Raw genomic sequence first — 16184 nt, 5'->3', positions numbered from 1 at the left:
GCCCGGGCTGGAGTGCAGTAGCACTATCTTGGCTTACTGCAGCTTCTGCCTCCTGAGTTACAGCGATTCTCCTGCCTCAGCCTCCTGGGTAGCTGGGGTTACAGGCACGTGCCACCACGCCTGGCTAATTTTTGTATTTTTAGTAGAAATGGGGTTTTACCCAGGTTGGTCTCAAACTCCTGAAACTCAGGTGATCCACCTGCCTCGGCCTCCAAAATGCTGGGATTACAGGCATGAGCCACCGCACCCAGTCCCTTAATTTCTTATATAATGCCTGGCACACAGAAGATGCTCTATAAATACTTACTGAATGGACAAATAACTAAACTTTGAAACTTGTTTAACCTTACTATGCTCAAATATCACTTCTGATGTTCTTTTCCGACTCTCTCATTTATCTATGTCTGCACACAGTTTTTCCTCACTAGACTGTAAGGTCCCTGAGGGAAAAGACCATGTCTTATTCACCTGTCTCATTCATACCTGACCCAGTGTCTAGAAGAGTGTATAGCACAAAGCAGGCACACAAGCAGTTTGCTGGATGAATGAATGAAGGATACTAAAGAGGAGAAAATACAGACTTTAAGAAGCTCCCCGTATAGTGAGAAAGACAGATGACCTAAGAGCAATTAAAACAGAAGTTAACAAGTATATATAAAGAAGGTACAAGTTAATTTAAGTAGTCAGATGATAATGCAGAATTAGAATAAAATAGGAGTCAATCAGTAAAGGCTCGCTAAAGGTGAATTTTGAGAGATATTTGAAAAGAGGAAAGAGACTTGGAGATTAGGAACACATCAGAGAGTTGGGTTTAACTAAGGCATGGTAAACCATTAGTGTGTTTCAAGCTTACATTTTGAGCAGGATCTGTTCTACCCAGACCACAGGTTTCTGCCTTTTTTTCTGGCTCATCAAGCAGGCATGTTTATCCACGCTTTTTGTCTTGATGTTTCCCAGGTCAGCCCAATGTGAGGACTTTAAGTTCTTTAAGTAGTAGAAGGAAGTTTCTGTGAAAATATGCAAGCAAAACTGCCTTGTGGGATTGAACATTTTTGCTAACCCGGGTTCTCTAGGGAAATAAACTTCCCTGTTCCAGATAAAATGGAACTGCTCCCAGTGTTGTTAAGCCAGAGCGAAAGCCAAATGACTTCCCTTAAAAGGTACTTCAGCACATTTTACAAAAATTATCTTTTTGTGTGTGTGATATAGGGATCCAACGTAATCAAAGATGTTCATAAGTGAGATCTGAGAAACAAAACTTGATAGAATTTTGTCTTAGCCACATCTGTCTCCTCCTCACAGAGCATATGCAAATACCGATGGTGCAGGACAGCCACTTTCTAGGGCTCAGATCACTGCTGCCTCCAGCACTTGTGCGGGATGGAAAAAATGAAGAGGTTACAGTCTCCCTAAAAATGCCCCCTCTTCAGGAATCTGAGTATTTTACACATCAGGAGATACATCGGAAGTACTACAGAATCTCTTGACTTTGGGAGATCCCAATTGCTTTTCTATCAGGATTACCTAATTTTCACAGTGTCTGTTTTCTCAGAAATGTGCTCAACGCGTTCTGTTTCCTAAATACCCAGCCTTACTTCCTTCTGGTAGAATCAAGAAAATTATGCTAGGATTTGCTCACTGCGTGTTTTGAGCGTTTGAGGAGAGAGCACAGCTATTCTGTCTCCTAATGTAAACACAGGTTCCCCAGGCAGCAATGGGAGACTCCCCTAAGGGGCTCTTAACTTACAGGGAGACTTCCAGATGTGGTACACAGATGTCACATTGCTAAAACGTCTCTAGATAGCAACGAAACATCAAAGCCTAAACTCAGGTAATCCCTCACCGGCAGTGGAGCTCCTCTGCTAGCCACTGTCTTCCCGCACACTGCCCAATCTCTGGGGGTGTCACACTAGGCTGTGGTGATGTCACACTAGCTGGGATGACATTTTACAGTTGGATCCCCTACCACCGCCAGCACCTCTAAATTACCGCGGAGTCCACGGTGCGGAGGGGGCGAGAAATCCGGCCCCAGCACTCGATCCACGCTGGCTCCCCACGGAGGCCCACCCGCTCGAGGCCCCACCCACTCCCACTGCGATCAGTACTATGCTGTCGTCCTAGAGAGTCCGTTCAGCTGTACTTCCGCCTCAGTAGGTGTCATGGCGCGGGGCGGGTGAATAGTTCCGGCGAGGCGGGGCCGGCCGGGTAGGAGGTGGCCGCTCGGCGCTCCGCTCGTCTGGTCTGGCGACAACGGCGGCTGCGGAGTAAGGGGCCCAGCGGTAGCCCCGGACGGCTGCCGGAGGCCGAGGCGGGAGCGCGCGGGGCTGAGGCGGCGGCGGCGGCGGCGGGAAGGGGCTGGGTTGGTGGAGCGGGCGGGAGGCTGAAGAGGCTCCCCCTGCGGGACGGGCGCAGGGACGGCTCCGGGGGGGCGGGGGCCGCGGCCCGGGCCGGCTCGCGCGGAGGGTATGATGACCCGGCGGCGGGGCCCCAGATCGCGTCTCCTCCGCCGCCTCCTCACGGCAGCCCCAGCTCGCGGCTGAGAACCAGACACACCGGCGGTGAGTGGGGACGGGCGGGAGGGGGCCTCGGCTGGGAGCGACTTCCCTTCAGCTCCCCGAGGCGGGGCCGGGCCGGCCGCCGGCTCTTCTGGGGCGCCCAGCCTGCGGGGGGCGCCCAGCCTGCGGGGGGCGCCTTCCTCTGAGGGCCCCAGCTCGCGACCGGGCGCTGCGTACTGCGGCCCGTCCGCTCACGGCCGCTGAGGGGATGGCGTTCCCAGGAAGGTGGGCAGGTTTCGGGGCAACTCCCCCTGCCTCCTGCCACTTCTCGCTTGGGCGTGTTGTCCTTAAGTGACAGGGGACCGCCTTGCGTCTCCTCACTCAGCCGGTTTTTCCCCCGGCTGTCGTGGCAGGTTCCCAGTGCGGCTTGTGCGTGTGTATTTCACAGCTCCGCTTATCACCATGGTTTTGGGTTATTTGTGCTGTTTTGGACCAGGAAGCAGTGCCTGGAGAAGACGACCGTGGGGTGGGTGTGGAAGCTTTCCTGTCCTCTCCGCTGATGTTCTGTAGTCTTTAGGCTTGAAATTCGTAATGACGGTGGAGCTTACTTGAGACCAGCCCACCTTATATCTGTACAAGGCAGACCTAGAGGTCTGACCCAAAGGGAAACTTTTGCCGTCACCATTTCCAAAGCTTGCTTTCTTTTTTTTCTTTTTCTTTTTTTTTTTTTTAAAGAGAAAGGTAGGGAAACAACTGGTAAGGCCCATACTGTTCATAGGTCTGTGGGGAAGATCCCCGTTTTGTGCCTAGCAACGAAGACCTGGAGTTCCGTTTCCAGGAGCGTCGGTCTAACCTCCAGTTTGTTGTGGTGACGAGCTGTGAGCAATGACCTGTGTTTATGCTGGGCGAGCTTTCTTTCCTGCTTGGGGAGGGGGGACGAAGATGGGAAGATGGGGGTAGGGAAGAGGAGGAAAAACCCGCAAGCTCCAGTAAGTCTTGTCTTTGCTTAACCACTGATTCTGTTGTAGGTGGACTCATTTAGAGGCAGTCCTAGATGCTTTTTCTTGTCTATTAGTGACACTTTGGGAATTCTCAGTAATTGCATCAAAATAATACTTTCAGCTAAAGACTCTACTGTCCCAATCTGTCCTATATCTTGTTTCTTAGCAACTGGTGAAAACAGCAGTGTGGCTTCCTGCTCCTGATGAAATGGGGTTAAATTAAGCGGCTGATGCCCTCAGCAAACCTACAATTTTCCTTTTGTTTGTGTAAAGCTATTTTTGATTTCTGGTCTGCAGGTTTTTTTTTTTTTTTTTTTTTTTTTTGTAAGATTATAGAGAATGCAAACCATTACCAGGTTTTTTCTTACAGTAGCCTAAAGCTTTCTGTAAAACATTTAAAAATCTAACATTTTACCTAATTGTCATTATTCAGCTGGTCTTTACATGTCAGGGTTCTCTGTTACAATACTGGTATGATGAAGGGTGTCATTGACTTTAAGATGCTGTTCCTGGCTTGAAGGATATTTTAGTAAAGTACTTGTGGTTGGAACTGGAGGCAGCCAAGCCAGTAAAGCATCTTAGAATAAAATGGTGAATGAGATCTTATAAATATACTGGCTGTGGTTGGCAAGTAGAACTTTTGCTGGTGATACCTTCATGAATAGTTTATCCTATCTCTCGACACTCCTATCTCTTGACACTAGAGTTTTGTGGATTTTAGAGCAAGTTCGTTGGTAACTTGAGACTTCAAACCAAACCAGAACTTCCTTCTAAAATAAATTAAAAAAAGAGATAATCTCAAAGTTCACAATTCTTTTGAAAATAGACTTCTTTCATTCTGTGCTTTTGCTTTTACAAGCACAGCTCCATCAATGATTTGTTGGTAGAAATCAGTGAGTCATACTGGCCTTGTAAAGTTCTTACACTTGGAACTTGTGCAGCTTGTTAGTTATATATTGTAAACTGGTCTTGTAATTTGAAGTAATTTTGCAAACATAAGCTGCTTGATCTGCTACCTGCCTGAGTGTGTAACTGCAGTCTGTATTTTTTAGGTCTTTTAAAAAAAGTTTATTATTATTCCTCCCATTTTCTTCCCTTCCTCTCCCTTCATGCCATTCTAAACACAAGTCATCAAGATTATTTTCCTTTAAGTACCACTTCAGCAATCACTGGTTTGCCTTTTGGTTCCTTTTCTTTTTGTTCCTGATCTTCTGTTTAGTTGTTGGAACCCAGCTCCCAAATGCCTGATATATTTCTGTAGTGCATAATTTGGCACTTTAAAAATTTACATCCTGTTTTCATATTTTTCTTTTTCATTTGTCATATTATTTCAGCAGCATTCTAAGTTTTTTGAAGGTAAGGAAACTTACATTTCTTTTAGATTCTTTAAGGGTACCTGGTACAGTGCTTTCCCAGAGTGCTTAAGGAAAAAGAATTAGAAGACCTGGAGTCTTTTTGCTACTCATTAACTCCAGGTAAAACTCATTTGGCCTTTTAGGATCTGCTTTTTTTTTTTTTTGAGAGAGGGTCTCACTCTGTCACCCAGGCTGGAGTGCAGTGGCAGGTTCAAGTGATTCGGGAGACCTCAGTCTCCCGAGTAGCTAGGATTCCAGGTGCATGCCACCATGCCTGGCTAATTTTTGTATTTTTAGTAGAGATGGGGTTTCACATATTGGCCAGGCTGGTCTCGAACTCTTGACCTTAAGTGATCCACCGCCTGGGCCTCCCAAAGTGCTGGGATTACAGGTGTGAACCACCACTCCTGGCCTGGATCTCCTTTTTCTCATCTTGGAATTAGGGAGTTTTAGAATCTTTTAAGGTCCCTTTTATCTTTAAGAGTTCCAGTACTTTTTTGCCAGTGTTTTCTGCTCCAGTTAAATATATCTCCTTACTTAACAGAGTTTTTTATTTTTCCACATCCCTTGGCATACTAGCATAGCAAAAGTTATCTCATTCTTCTGAAAGAGCCTCTTCCATCTTCCATTCTCCAAACTGCTATTGCTTTACTTAAGTCCTGCTTTCCTTCAGCCTTTGCTGCGTGTTATGTTTCATATTGATTTTTTCTTTGTTAATTTGAACTTTTTCTTATCCTGGAAACTCCTCAGGGTATAATTGTCTTAATTCTAAGCTTTATAGACCTATATATAGATTGTCATGTGCAGGTACTAAAATGTAGTTTTTTACTAAACACAAAGAGAGATTTAGGTGTTTTTTTTCTGTTGCTATAGTCATTCCAAATAAATCTAAGTGGAGTATTGATTTTGATGGAGAGCAACAGCCTCTGCCACACTGAAGAAGTGAGCTTTAAGCAGAGACTAGAAGAATAAGTACAAGTTAGGAAAAGAAAAGGCTAAGAGGGGAAAATAAAGTTCGGAGAGGAAACATGTCGAAGGAACTAGGGCTAGAGAAGGCAAGGCCTACCGTGGGAACCCAGAGAGACTTGGTAGTACTGGAAGAGAAAGTGCCTGGGGAAGAGTGCAGATGAAGCGAGGCTATGCAAGTAATCACGGTCCAGATCTTGCAAAGCCTGGTAATCCAAATTAGAGATTTTGGTCTTTGTCCTTAGGCTTTAAGTAGGGGATAGATACACATTTTTTTTCAGATGTGCATTTTTTTCTCTTTGTTATTTTTTTTTTTGAGACACTCTATCACCCAGGCTGGAGTGCAATGACGCAATCTTGGCTCACTGCAACCTCCGCCTCCCGGGTTCAAGCGATTCTCCTGCCTCAGCCTCCTGAATAGCTGGGATTACAGGTGCCACCACACCCAGCCAATTTTTTGTATTTTTAGTAGAGATGGGGTTTCATCACATTGGTCAGGCAGGTTTTGAACTCCTGACCTCATGATCTGCCCTCCTCGGCCTTCCAGAGAGCTGGGATTACAGGAATGAGCCACTGCGCCTGGCCTCAGATGTGCATTTTTAAAAGCTTCAGTTGTAAGGTAAATAATGAATTGGGAGAGGGGTGCTTAGAAAAGGGGCTTGAGCCTAGCATCATGGCCCACACCTGTAATCCCAGCACTTTTGGAGGCTGAGGTGGGTGGATCATTTGAGCCTAGGAGTTTGAGACCAGCCTGAGCAACATGTGAAACCCTGTCTCTACAAAAAATACAAAAAAACATTAGCTGGGTGTGGTGGCGTGTACTGGTGGTCCCAGTTACTTGGGACGTTGAGGTAGGAAGATTGAGCCCTGTAGGTACAGCCTGCAGTGCACGAACCATGATCCTGTACTACACTCCAGTCTGAGTGACAGAGTCTCAAAGAGGGGAAGTTGAGAGTGTAGTTTGGAGGAGACCAGCTAGGCTGTGTAAGTACAGAATTGTGCAGTAGGGCTGGAGAAAACTTACGGGAGTAGAGTGAGATTTAGGTGTTCCGTTGGAAACAATTTTTTTTTTTTTTTGAGATGGAGTTTTGCTCTTGTTGCGCGGGCCGGAGTGCAATGGTGCCATCTTGGCTCACTGCAACGTCTGCCCCCCGGATTCAAGTGATTCTCCTGCCTCAGCCTGCCGAGCAGCTGGGCTTATAGGCATGTACCACCACACCTGGCTAATTTTGTATTTTTAGTAGAGATGGGTTTCTCTGTGTTGGTCAGGCTGGTCTCAAACTCCTGACCTCAGATGATTTGCCCACCTCAGCCTCCCAAAGTGCTGGGATTACAGGCATGAACCACTGCCCCCAGCCGGGAAGAATTTTCTTCCTAAGCTGTCTTGCTTTGTTTTTACAGAAGATGTACTCTTATCTGTAAAAATATGTATCAGAGTGTGTGATAGAAAATATGTACTTTTGTGTTCATGTCATCTGAGGATAAGTGCTAGAGCAAGAAATCAATACGTAGTACAGTTTTTAGGTCATTTGGGTAACCAACTGTTAAATTGTATGAAAGAGGCAAAGATGACTGACATTGAACAAAAGCAACAGAAATTTATCATTGATGTGTTGGGGAAAAGGTTACTGAGGGGTAAGGACAAATCATTGGAAAATGATTACCTTGATTGTCATAACCAACTGTTTCATTCAGGGTTATAGTACTTGGATTCTTCCTAATAAGGTTATCTACCTATAGTGCTTATAGTGTGGAGCACCCAGTAAACAATGTTAAATGGGTGTGACAATGCCAGGGAGTGGGGAAGATGCTAATCTGTTTTTGAAAGCCTTGGATTCTAGCAATTATCTTTTAGCAGTAAGTACCAATAGTTTTTTGCCCATCATTGCTAATTCGGTATTAATGCACTGGGCAAATTTGTCATTATATTGAGATGGTTAAGTCCTTGGAAAGTCAGGTTTGAAATGTAAAGACTTCATTCATTGCTGAAGTCAAGAGGTGCAGTGTTTTCAGGAAGTCAAAAATAGCTTTTTATGCCAGGTACGGTGGCTCATGCCTGTAGTCTGAACATTGTGGGAGGCCAAGACGAGGGGATTGCTTTAGGCCAGGAGTTTCACACCAGCCTGGGCAACAGAGTAAGACCTCATCTCTGAAAAAAAAAAATTAGTCCAATGTGGTATGTGCCTATAGAAATTAGCCAAGCGTCCTGGTGTGTGCCTGTAGTCCAAGCTACTTGGATGGCTGAGGTGGAGGATTGCTTGAGCTCAGGAGTTCGAGGTTACAGTGGGCGGTGATCACACCACTGCATTTCAGCCTCGATGACAGTGTGAGAACTTGTCTCAGAAAAAAAAATAGCTTTTTTTAAAAAAAAACTTTATTTTATGTTCAGAGAAACATGTACACGTGCAGGTTTGCTATATAGGTAAACTGTGCCACAGGGGTTTGGTGTACAGATTATTTCATCACCTATGTAATAAGCATAGTACCTTATCTTCTCCCTCCTCCCACTGTCCACCCTGAAGTAGGCCCCGGTTTCTGTTGTTGTCCTCTTTGTGTCCATGTGTTCTCGTTCTTTAGCTCCCACTTGTAAGTGAGAACATGCAGCATTTGGTTTTCTGTTCCTGTGTTAGTTTAGGATAGTGGCCCTCCAGCTTCATCCAAGTTGCTTACTGCTGCAAAGGACATGATCTCGTTCTTTTTTATAATTGCATAGTATTCCATGGTGTATATGTACCACATTTTCTTTATCTAGTCTACTATTATGAGCCTTGAGGCTGATTTCATGTCTTTGTGAATAGTGCTGCAGTGAACATGTGTATGTGTCTTTATGGTAGAATGATTTATATTCCTTTGGGTAACCCAATGATGGGATTGCTGGATCTAATGGTAATTCTATTTTAAATTCTTTAAGGAATTGTCGCACTGCTTTTCACAATGGGTGAACTAATTTACACTCCCACCGGCAGTATAAGTGTTCCCTTTTCTTCACAACCTTGCCAGCATCTGTTATTTTTTGCCTTCTTAATAATAGCCATTCTGACTGGTGTGAGATAGTATGTCATTTTGGTTTTGATTTGCATTTCTGTAATGTTAGTGATGTTGAACATGTTTTCATATGCATGTTGGCTGCATGTGTGTCAAGAAATAGCTTTTTAATGTATTTATTGGGTAGCTGTTCATACTGAATTGAAAATATTTGAATTGAGAATATTTGTAATTTGCCTTATATATTCTGATATATAGTAAGTTTTCCACAGATGTTAATTTTTTTTTTTTTTTGTGGTTGTTGCTGTTTGAAAGCTCTCCACATAGGAAGAGAATTGTCTCCCCATTTGGAAAGGCAATTTTAATGGAACATAGTATTTTTATCCTGTGTCTAGGAATTACTATTTTAGCTGAGTTTCAGAGTAGAATATAAATGAGAGTCTGTTGGTTTATCTACGCCATTTTCATTTTGTATTTTCTTCTCACCTTGTGTTAGTTGAGGTCAGAATGAGTCTCAGCCACGTTGTAAGAGCTATGGTAGTCTGATACTGACTGTTCGTATATCATGCCCTTGTTGTGGGGGAGGCCGGTGAAAGAATTCCAAGTTGTGCTTTCCCTTTGGGTGAACTAAATTTGTCTTTATGGATAAGAATTATAATAATTTAATATTAAAACATTCTGAAACATGTCCTAGAACTTGTGCTTTTTGCAGTGCCCAATGTGACGATCTGAAATCGTTTAAGTAATCTTTTATTATGTTTATTGGGTAAAAAGTTGGCAATAATGTTACTCTGCTAAATGCAGAATTTTGTAGATTATCTAGTTGTGAATACTTTTTTTTTTTTTTTGAGACAGAGTCTCACTCTGTCACCCAGGCCGGAGTGCAGTGATGCAATCTCGGCTCACTGCAAACTCTGCCTCCTGGCTTCAAGCGATTCTTCTGCCTCAGCTTCCTGAGTAGCTGGGATTACAGGCGCAAGCCACCACACCCAAGTAATTTTTGTATTTTTAGTAGAGATGGGTTTCACCATGGTGGTCAGGCTGGTCTCGAACTCCTGACCTTGTGATCTCTTCACCTTGGCCTCCCAAAATGAATACATTGTTAAAAATTTGGTATTTCATGAATTCGTCTCAGTATTATTACTTTATGACCCCCTATTCCTAGACACTTGCTGCAAACTGCAAATTTTCTGTTTAGATTCTTCACTAAATACTGTTACATAAAAGTTGACTTTGTTTCTTGATCGATTGTTAAAATTAGCAGCTGAACAATATTAACATTATTAATGGAAAACAGATTTAGAAAGTTTGCTTCCTTTTCTTGTTCAACAGGTTGGCTTAATGGCTTTAATTTTATGATGATAAGAAATACTTATACATATATTTTAATAGGTGTATTTTGTAAAGAAGCTACTTGGTTTCAGATTTTTCTTTTATTATATTTGATATTTAAGTAAAGTAGGTAGAACAAGATGATTTGTAAATTCAGCCTCACGGTTAAATTGTACTGACCTTAGCTTTTAATTTGTACTTTTTCCTCTCTTCAAAGTTTATATAAATTATGGAAACTCATTCTTAAAGTAAATCTTAACTGCATTTTATAAATTGGAGGCAGAGGATTTGTTCTTTCCAGCTGACTAGTCCAGTGCAGGTGGTTTCTAGTTGTTTTCAGGTGCAAAGAAATGTACATACTGCCTTTTGATGTTCTGTAACATCCTTTGTCATGTTTCCTTCCTTGTGTGTGTTTATTCTCTTATGACTAGTAACATTACACTATACAGATTGAAGTGGAGACTTCCCCCATGACTCAAGGACCACTCAGATAAAAAGGAAGATAGACATTAAAAAAAAAAATCAAGGACCAAGCATTTGAAAATAATGCAGTTGAATATGAGTGGTAGGGAGTTGTATTTAATAGATGTGAGATTGGTAGGCAGGGGTCAAATAATTCATCCAACAGATATTGAGTATGTATATATTGTCTTTAGTAGGCTTTGGTGATATGAGAAGAACAAGACATGCCCTGGCGCTTATACTGTAGCTCGGAATGTAGCATTAAAGAAATAATTTCAAATTAACAGGGTGCTGTGGAAATGATCGTGGGGAGTGTTTGTGCATGTGTCAGAGGTGTCAGAGAGCTTCAACATATTTAGAGGGCCTAGAGGTGAATGGCTTTCCAAGAACTAAAGAAAGAAGGGCAATGTGGCTAGAGTCGGTGGTGGTGGGGATCAAAGTGGGGAGGTGTTGGAAGGCAGCACAGCAAGCAGATTTTGGAGTGCATTTTAAGGCAGCTTGAGGCAGATTTTTTTGAGACAGGGTCTAGCTTTGTTGCCCACGCTAGAGTGCAATGGAGTGATCTCAACTCACTGTAGCCTCAGTGTCCCAGACTCAGATGATTTTTCTGCTTCAGCCTCCTGAGTACCTGGGACCACAGGCATGTGCCACTGTACTTAGCTTTTTTTTTTTTTGGAGAGATACAGTCTCCATTATGTTGCCCTGGCTGGTCTTGAACTCCTGGGCTCAAGTGTTCCTTACACCTTGGCCTCTTAAAGTGCCAGGATTACAAGCTTGAGCCACTGCGCCTGGCTTAATTTTTCTTTTCTTTTTTGTTAATGCTTCCCAGACTGATCTCAAACTCCTGACCTCAAGTGATCCTCCTGCCTGGGCCTCCCAAATTGTGGGAATTACAGGCATGAGTGACCACGCCCAGCCAAGTTGAGAACATTGGACTTCATCTCTAAAGCAGTAAAAAACCCTGCAAGAAGGGGAAGCAAGACGGTTAAGAAGGGACAGCAGTTATCCGATTCGCATTGTTTAAAAGCAAAGATCTATTGAGTGCAATTAAGGAGATTAGTTTGGAGGCTACTGGCAGTTTGAACTAGAATGGTGCCAATAGGGGTAGGGAAAAATGACTGATTTGAAATATACTTAGGAGATGAAATGGATAAAATAGAGATTAGATGTGGAGGAATAACGGAGAGGAATGATTAAGGATGATAGTATTAAATATGTGCTAGACACTATCACTTTACATGTATTAAATCATTTAATTCTCAGAACAACCCCATGAGGTAGGTATTGCTATCACCATTGTGTAGATGAGGAAACAGACATCCCTGATATTTTTTTTTTTTTTTTTTTTTTTGAGACAGGGTATCACTCTTTCACCCTGGCTGGAATGCAGTGGGGCGATCACAGCTCACTGCAGCCTTCATCTGCGGCCTCTGGTGATCCTCTTACTTCTGCCTCCTGAATAGCTGGGACTACAGGCATGCGCCTCCATGCCTGGCTAATTTTTTTTTCTGTGTTTTGTTTGTTTGTTTGTTTTAGAGATGGTTTTACCGTGCTGCCTAGACGGGAGCTCCCTGATTTCTGGCTTGAGGAATTGGATGAATGATGGCATCTTATAATTAAAATAGAAAACCGAAGGTGGGGTGGAGGCTCATAAGTTTAATTCTGAATGTATTGAATGTAAGATGTTTGTAAAATAACCAAGTTGCAGTGTTCAGTAGTCATTTGGATATATGGTTTGGAGTTCAAAAGAGAGAATTCTGGGTTAGAGATAGAGATTTTAGTCTTTCACAGATGACTAATCATGAGGAGTAATTACTAAAATTGGGGAAGTATAGAGCAAGGGAAGAGGGATTACTGTGGAGCCCTAAGGCATCTGAGGGTCACATGGTTGAAAATGGAGAAGATAAATATGAAATGGCTTGCATGCTATGTCAGATGTTTGGACTTTATTCTGGAAAAATAGCTTTCTGTTTAATCTCTGGGCTTATTGAGCTGGAGGTGTCTGTGGGATATACAGGGACAGAAAGCTGGTCTGTTCTTACTTCCTTTCCAAATATTTTTCTAAGAATAACTTCCTTGGGTTCTTCAGAAGATACTCTAGCTTTCTTATCATCTTGGTTACTTTTCTTTTAATTTTAGTATTTTTAGAGACAGGGTCTCACTGTGTTGCCCAGACTGGTTTTGAACTCCTCAGCTCAGGAGATCCTCCTGCCTTGGACTCCCAAAGTGCTGGAATTAAAGGCTTGAGCCACTGTGCCTGGCCCATCCTGGTTACTTTTTTCTCTTAAAATGTGGTAGATAGCTGAATGCATTTTATGTATGACCTGAGCAGAGTGGATAATCTTCACTTTGTCTAGCACATTCTGTACACTGTTTCTATGAATATAGGTCAAGATTGAATTAGTTTTTGAGAAGAGAACATGTTTCTTTTATCAAGTAAAAGGTGTGTGTGTGTGTGTGTGTGTGTGTGTGTGTGTGTGTGTGTGTGTGTGTGTTTTAAACCTAAGCCTTGTATTTCTTATTCTTGTGGTCTAATTCTTCCTTTCTCTAAATGTAGGTATGGCATCACAGTTGCAAGTGTTTTCGCCCCCATCAGTGTCGTCGAGTGCCTTCTGCAGTGCGAAGAAACTGAAAATAGAGCCCTCTGGCTGGGATGTTTCAGGACAGAGTAGCAACGACAAATATTATACCCACAGCAAAACCCTCCCATCCACACAAGGGCAAGCCAACTCCTCTCACCAGGTAGCAAATTTCAACATCCCTGCTTACGACCAGGGCCTCCTTCTCCCAGCTCCGGCAGTGGAGCATATTGTTGTAACAGCTGCTGATAGCTCGGGCAGTGCTGCTACATCAACCTTCCAAAGCAGCCAGACCCTGACTCACAGAAGCAACGTTTCTTTGCTTGAGCCATATCAAAAATGTGGATTGAAACGAAAAAGTGAGGAAGTTGACAGCAACGGTAGTGTGCAGATCATAGAAGAACATCCCCCTCTCATGCTGCAAAACAGGACTGTGGTGGGTGCTGCTGCCACGACCACCACTGTGACCACAAAGAGTAGCAGTTCCAGCGGAGAAGGGGATTACCAGCTGGTCCAGCATGAGATCCTTTGCTCTATGACCAATAGCTATGAAGTCTTGGAGTTCCTAGGCCGGGGGACATTTGGACAGGTGGCTAAGTGCTGGAAGAGGAGCACCAAGGAAATTGTGGCTATTAAAATCTTGAAGAACCACCCCTCCTATGCCAGACAAGGACAGATTGAAGTGAGCATCCTTTCCCGCCTAAGCAGTGAAAATGCTGATGAATATAATTTTGTCCGTTCATATGAGTGCTTTCAGCATAAGAATCACACCTGCCTTGTTTTTGAGATGCTGGAGCAGAACTTATATGATTTTCTAAAGCAAAACAAATTTAGCCCCCTGCCACTCAAGTACATTAGACCAATCTTGCAGCAAGTGGCCACAGCCTTGATGAAGCTCAAGAGTCTTGGTCTGATTCACGCTGACCTTAAGCCTGAAAATATCATGCTGGTTGATCCAGTTCGCCAACCCTACCGAGTGAAGGTCATTGACTTTGGTTCTGCTAGTCACGTTTCTAAAGCTGTGTGCTCAACCTACTTACAGTCACGTTACTACAGGCAAGTGGCAAATGCTGAAAAAGCATATCTTAGGCTAGAGTTCTGTCCTTATATTTAACATACACCCCATAGACTACCTATAACAATGAATTTGTTTATAGATTCTAAGGTAGAACTAGGATATGTTTTAGCTCAGCCTATGTGTGTGGCATTCCGATGTATGACATTTTCTTATTTCTGAAAATTTATCTAGCAGTGGAAAAATTATCTCAATCTGATTCTGAAGGCTGTTACTAGTTGAATTATACTAGCACCTGGTTCTTTCTTTAGTACCATTATACTTCATTTTCCTTATTTGTTTATTTATTTATTTTTCGAGATGCAGTTTTACTTGCCACCCAGGCTGGAGTGCAGTGGTGTGATCTTGGCTCACTGCAGCCTCTGCCTCCTGGGTTCAAATGATTCTTCTGCCTCAGCCTCCTGAGTAGCTGGGACTACAGGTGCCTGCCACCACGCCTGGTGAATTTTTTTGTTTTTAATAGAGATGAGTTTTCACCATGTTGACCAGGCTGGTCTCAAACTCCTAACCTCAGGTGGTCCTCCTGCCTTGGCCTTCCAAAGTGACTACAGGCGTGAGCCACCATGCCTGGCCATTTTCCCATTTTAAAGAGTCTTGAAATATACAAAGATGTTTACTTATTTGTAATGAATGTGAGCATATGCTGCTGTTTTTTCCAAGCTCTTATCTTGGCAGGTAAAATAACTTGGGAATCACTCCAGGTTTGACTCTAATAACATTTTATTCTTTTACATTTTCTTCTATAGTAGCATAAATTGGATTAGATGATTGCTACAGTCTCTTCCTGTTTTAACATTCTCTAAATACTTTGAACTTATTTGGTTATCCTTGAATGGCATTGACCCAAGTACCTTATACTTTAATGATACGTATTTCTAGGTTACTTCTAATGTAGCTTCCATTTTAATATATAATAATTATTGGGACAGTACTTAAATGCTGATATATACAATTTTGTCTATATCATAACTAAGGCTTTTAAAATATGCTTTTGTCAGCACCCATTTACTTATCTAGTTATTAATTTTAAGGAATCTGATATTTAGTTTTAATGACCATACATTATATACAAATCATGTAAGCATCCAATCAAGAAGTGAAATAATAAACACATAGATAACCTACAGAATATGTTTATAAGGAGCTATGTCCAACGTGCTACAGCCTGTAATAAAATTTGAGGAAATAGAAATTCTGAATTAAGAATTTTATATTATGTGTGAAAATAATGTGAGGATATTTTAACCCATACAAGGACTCAGAAAATATGTCATCTACATGTTTCCTTTTTTAAAAACATTGTGGTAAGATCTTGATAATAGAAAGTTTACCATTTTAACCATTTGGTACCACTCAGTGTGTTAAGTACATTCACAGTGTTGTGTAACTATTGCCGCTGTCTGTTAAGTATATTCACAATGTTGTGTAACCATCACCCCATCTATTTCCAAATGTTTTCATCACTCAAAACAGAAATTCTAACCATTAAGCAATAACTCTCCATTGTCCCTTCTTCCTACCACTGGTAATCTCCCATTTGGCTTTGTCTCTATGAATTTGCCTATTCTAGATAGTGCATGTAAGTGGAATCATAGAATATTTGTCTTTTTGTGTCTAGTTTATTTCATTTAGCATAATGTTTTTGAGGCTAATCCATGCTATAGCATGTATCAGAACTTGATTCCTTTTATGGCTGAATAATATTCCATTGTTTGTATGTCCCACATTTTGTTTATCCATTCACCTGTTGGTAGATACTTGGGTTATTACTACCTTTTGGCTGTTGTGAATAATGCTGCTATGAACATTGGTGTACAAGTATCAGTCCCTATTTTCAGTTCTTTTAGGTATATAGCTAGGAGTGGAATTGCTGCGCCACATGATAATTCTATGTTTAACTTTTTGCAGAACTACCAAACTTTTCCACAGAGGCT

At 42.3% G+C, this 16184-nt stretch overlaps 2 protein-coding genes across 9 annotated transcripts in view; one reads left to right on the top strand and one right to left on the bottom strand.

Annotated features, from left to right (window-relative positions):
* Positions 1–2133, bottom strand: part of AP4B1 (adaptor related protein complex 4 subunit beta 1) — a 33915-nt gene extending 31782 nt beyond the window's left edge. For 2 of the 3 annotated variants that reach the window (XM_032249688.1, XM_032249694.1), the window contains exons 1-2: positions 1967–2133; positions 854–1007 (exon numbers count right to left, since the gene is read on the bottom strand). In XM_032249688.1, the coding sequence (XP_032105579.1) occupies positions 854–912 (59 nt within the window). In that variant the 5' untranslated portion in view covers positions 913–1007; positions 1967–2133. The remainder of the gene's footprint in view (positions 1–853; positions 1008–1966) is intronic. The other variant, XM_032249689.1, reaches the window with a different exon arrangement.
* Positions 1215–16184, top strand: part of HIPK1 (homeodomain interacting protein kinase 1) — a 57913-nt gene continuing 42943 nt past the window's right edge. For 3 of the 6 annotated variants that reach the window (XM_032249686.1, XM_032249687.1, XM_032249682.1), the window contains exon 1: positions 13154–14231. In XM_032249686.1, the coding sequence (XP_032105577.1) occupies positions 13156–14231 (1076 nt within the window). In that variant the 5' untranslated portion in view covers positions 13154–13155. Of the gene's footprint in view, positions 2151–2303; positions 2559–2756; positions 3022–13153; positions 14232–16184 lie in introns of those variants that run through there. The other 3 variants (XM_032249685.1, XM_032249684.1, XM_032249683.1) reach the window with 3 other exon arrangements.

The sequence above is a fragment of the Sapajus apella genome, unplaced genomic scaffold (genome assembly GCF_009761245.1).
Source record: "Sapajus apella isolate SASKATOON/1434 unplaced genomic scaffold, GSC_monkey_1.0 scaffold69, whole genome shotgun sequence".
Classification (NCBI taxonomy): Eukaryota; Metazoa; Chordata; class Mammalia; order Primates; family Cebidae; genus Sapajus; species Sapajus apella.
This window is presented reverse-complemented; position numbering and strand designations above follow the sequence as displayed.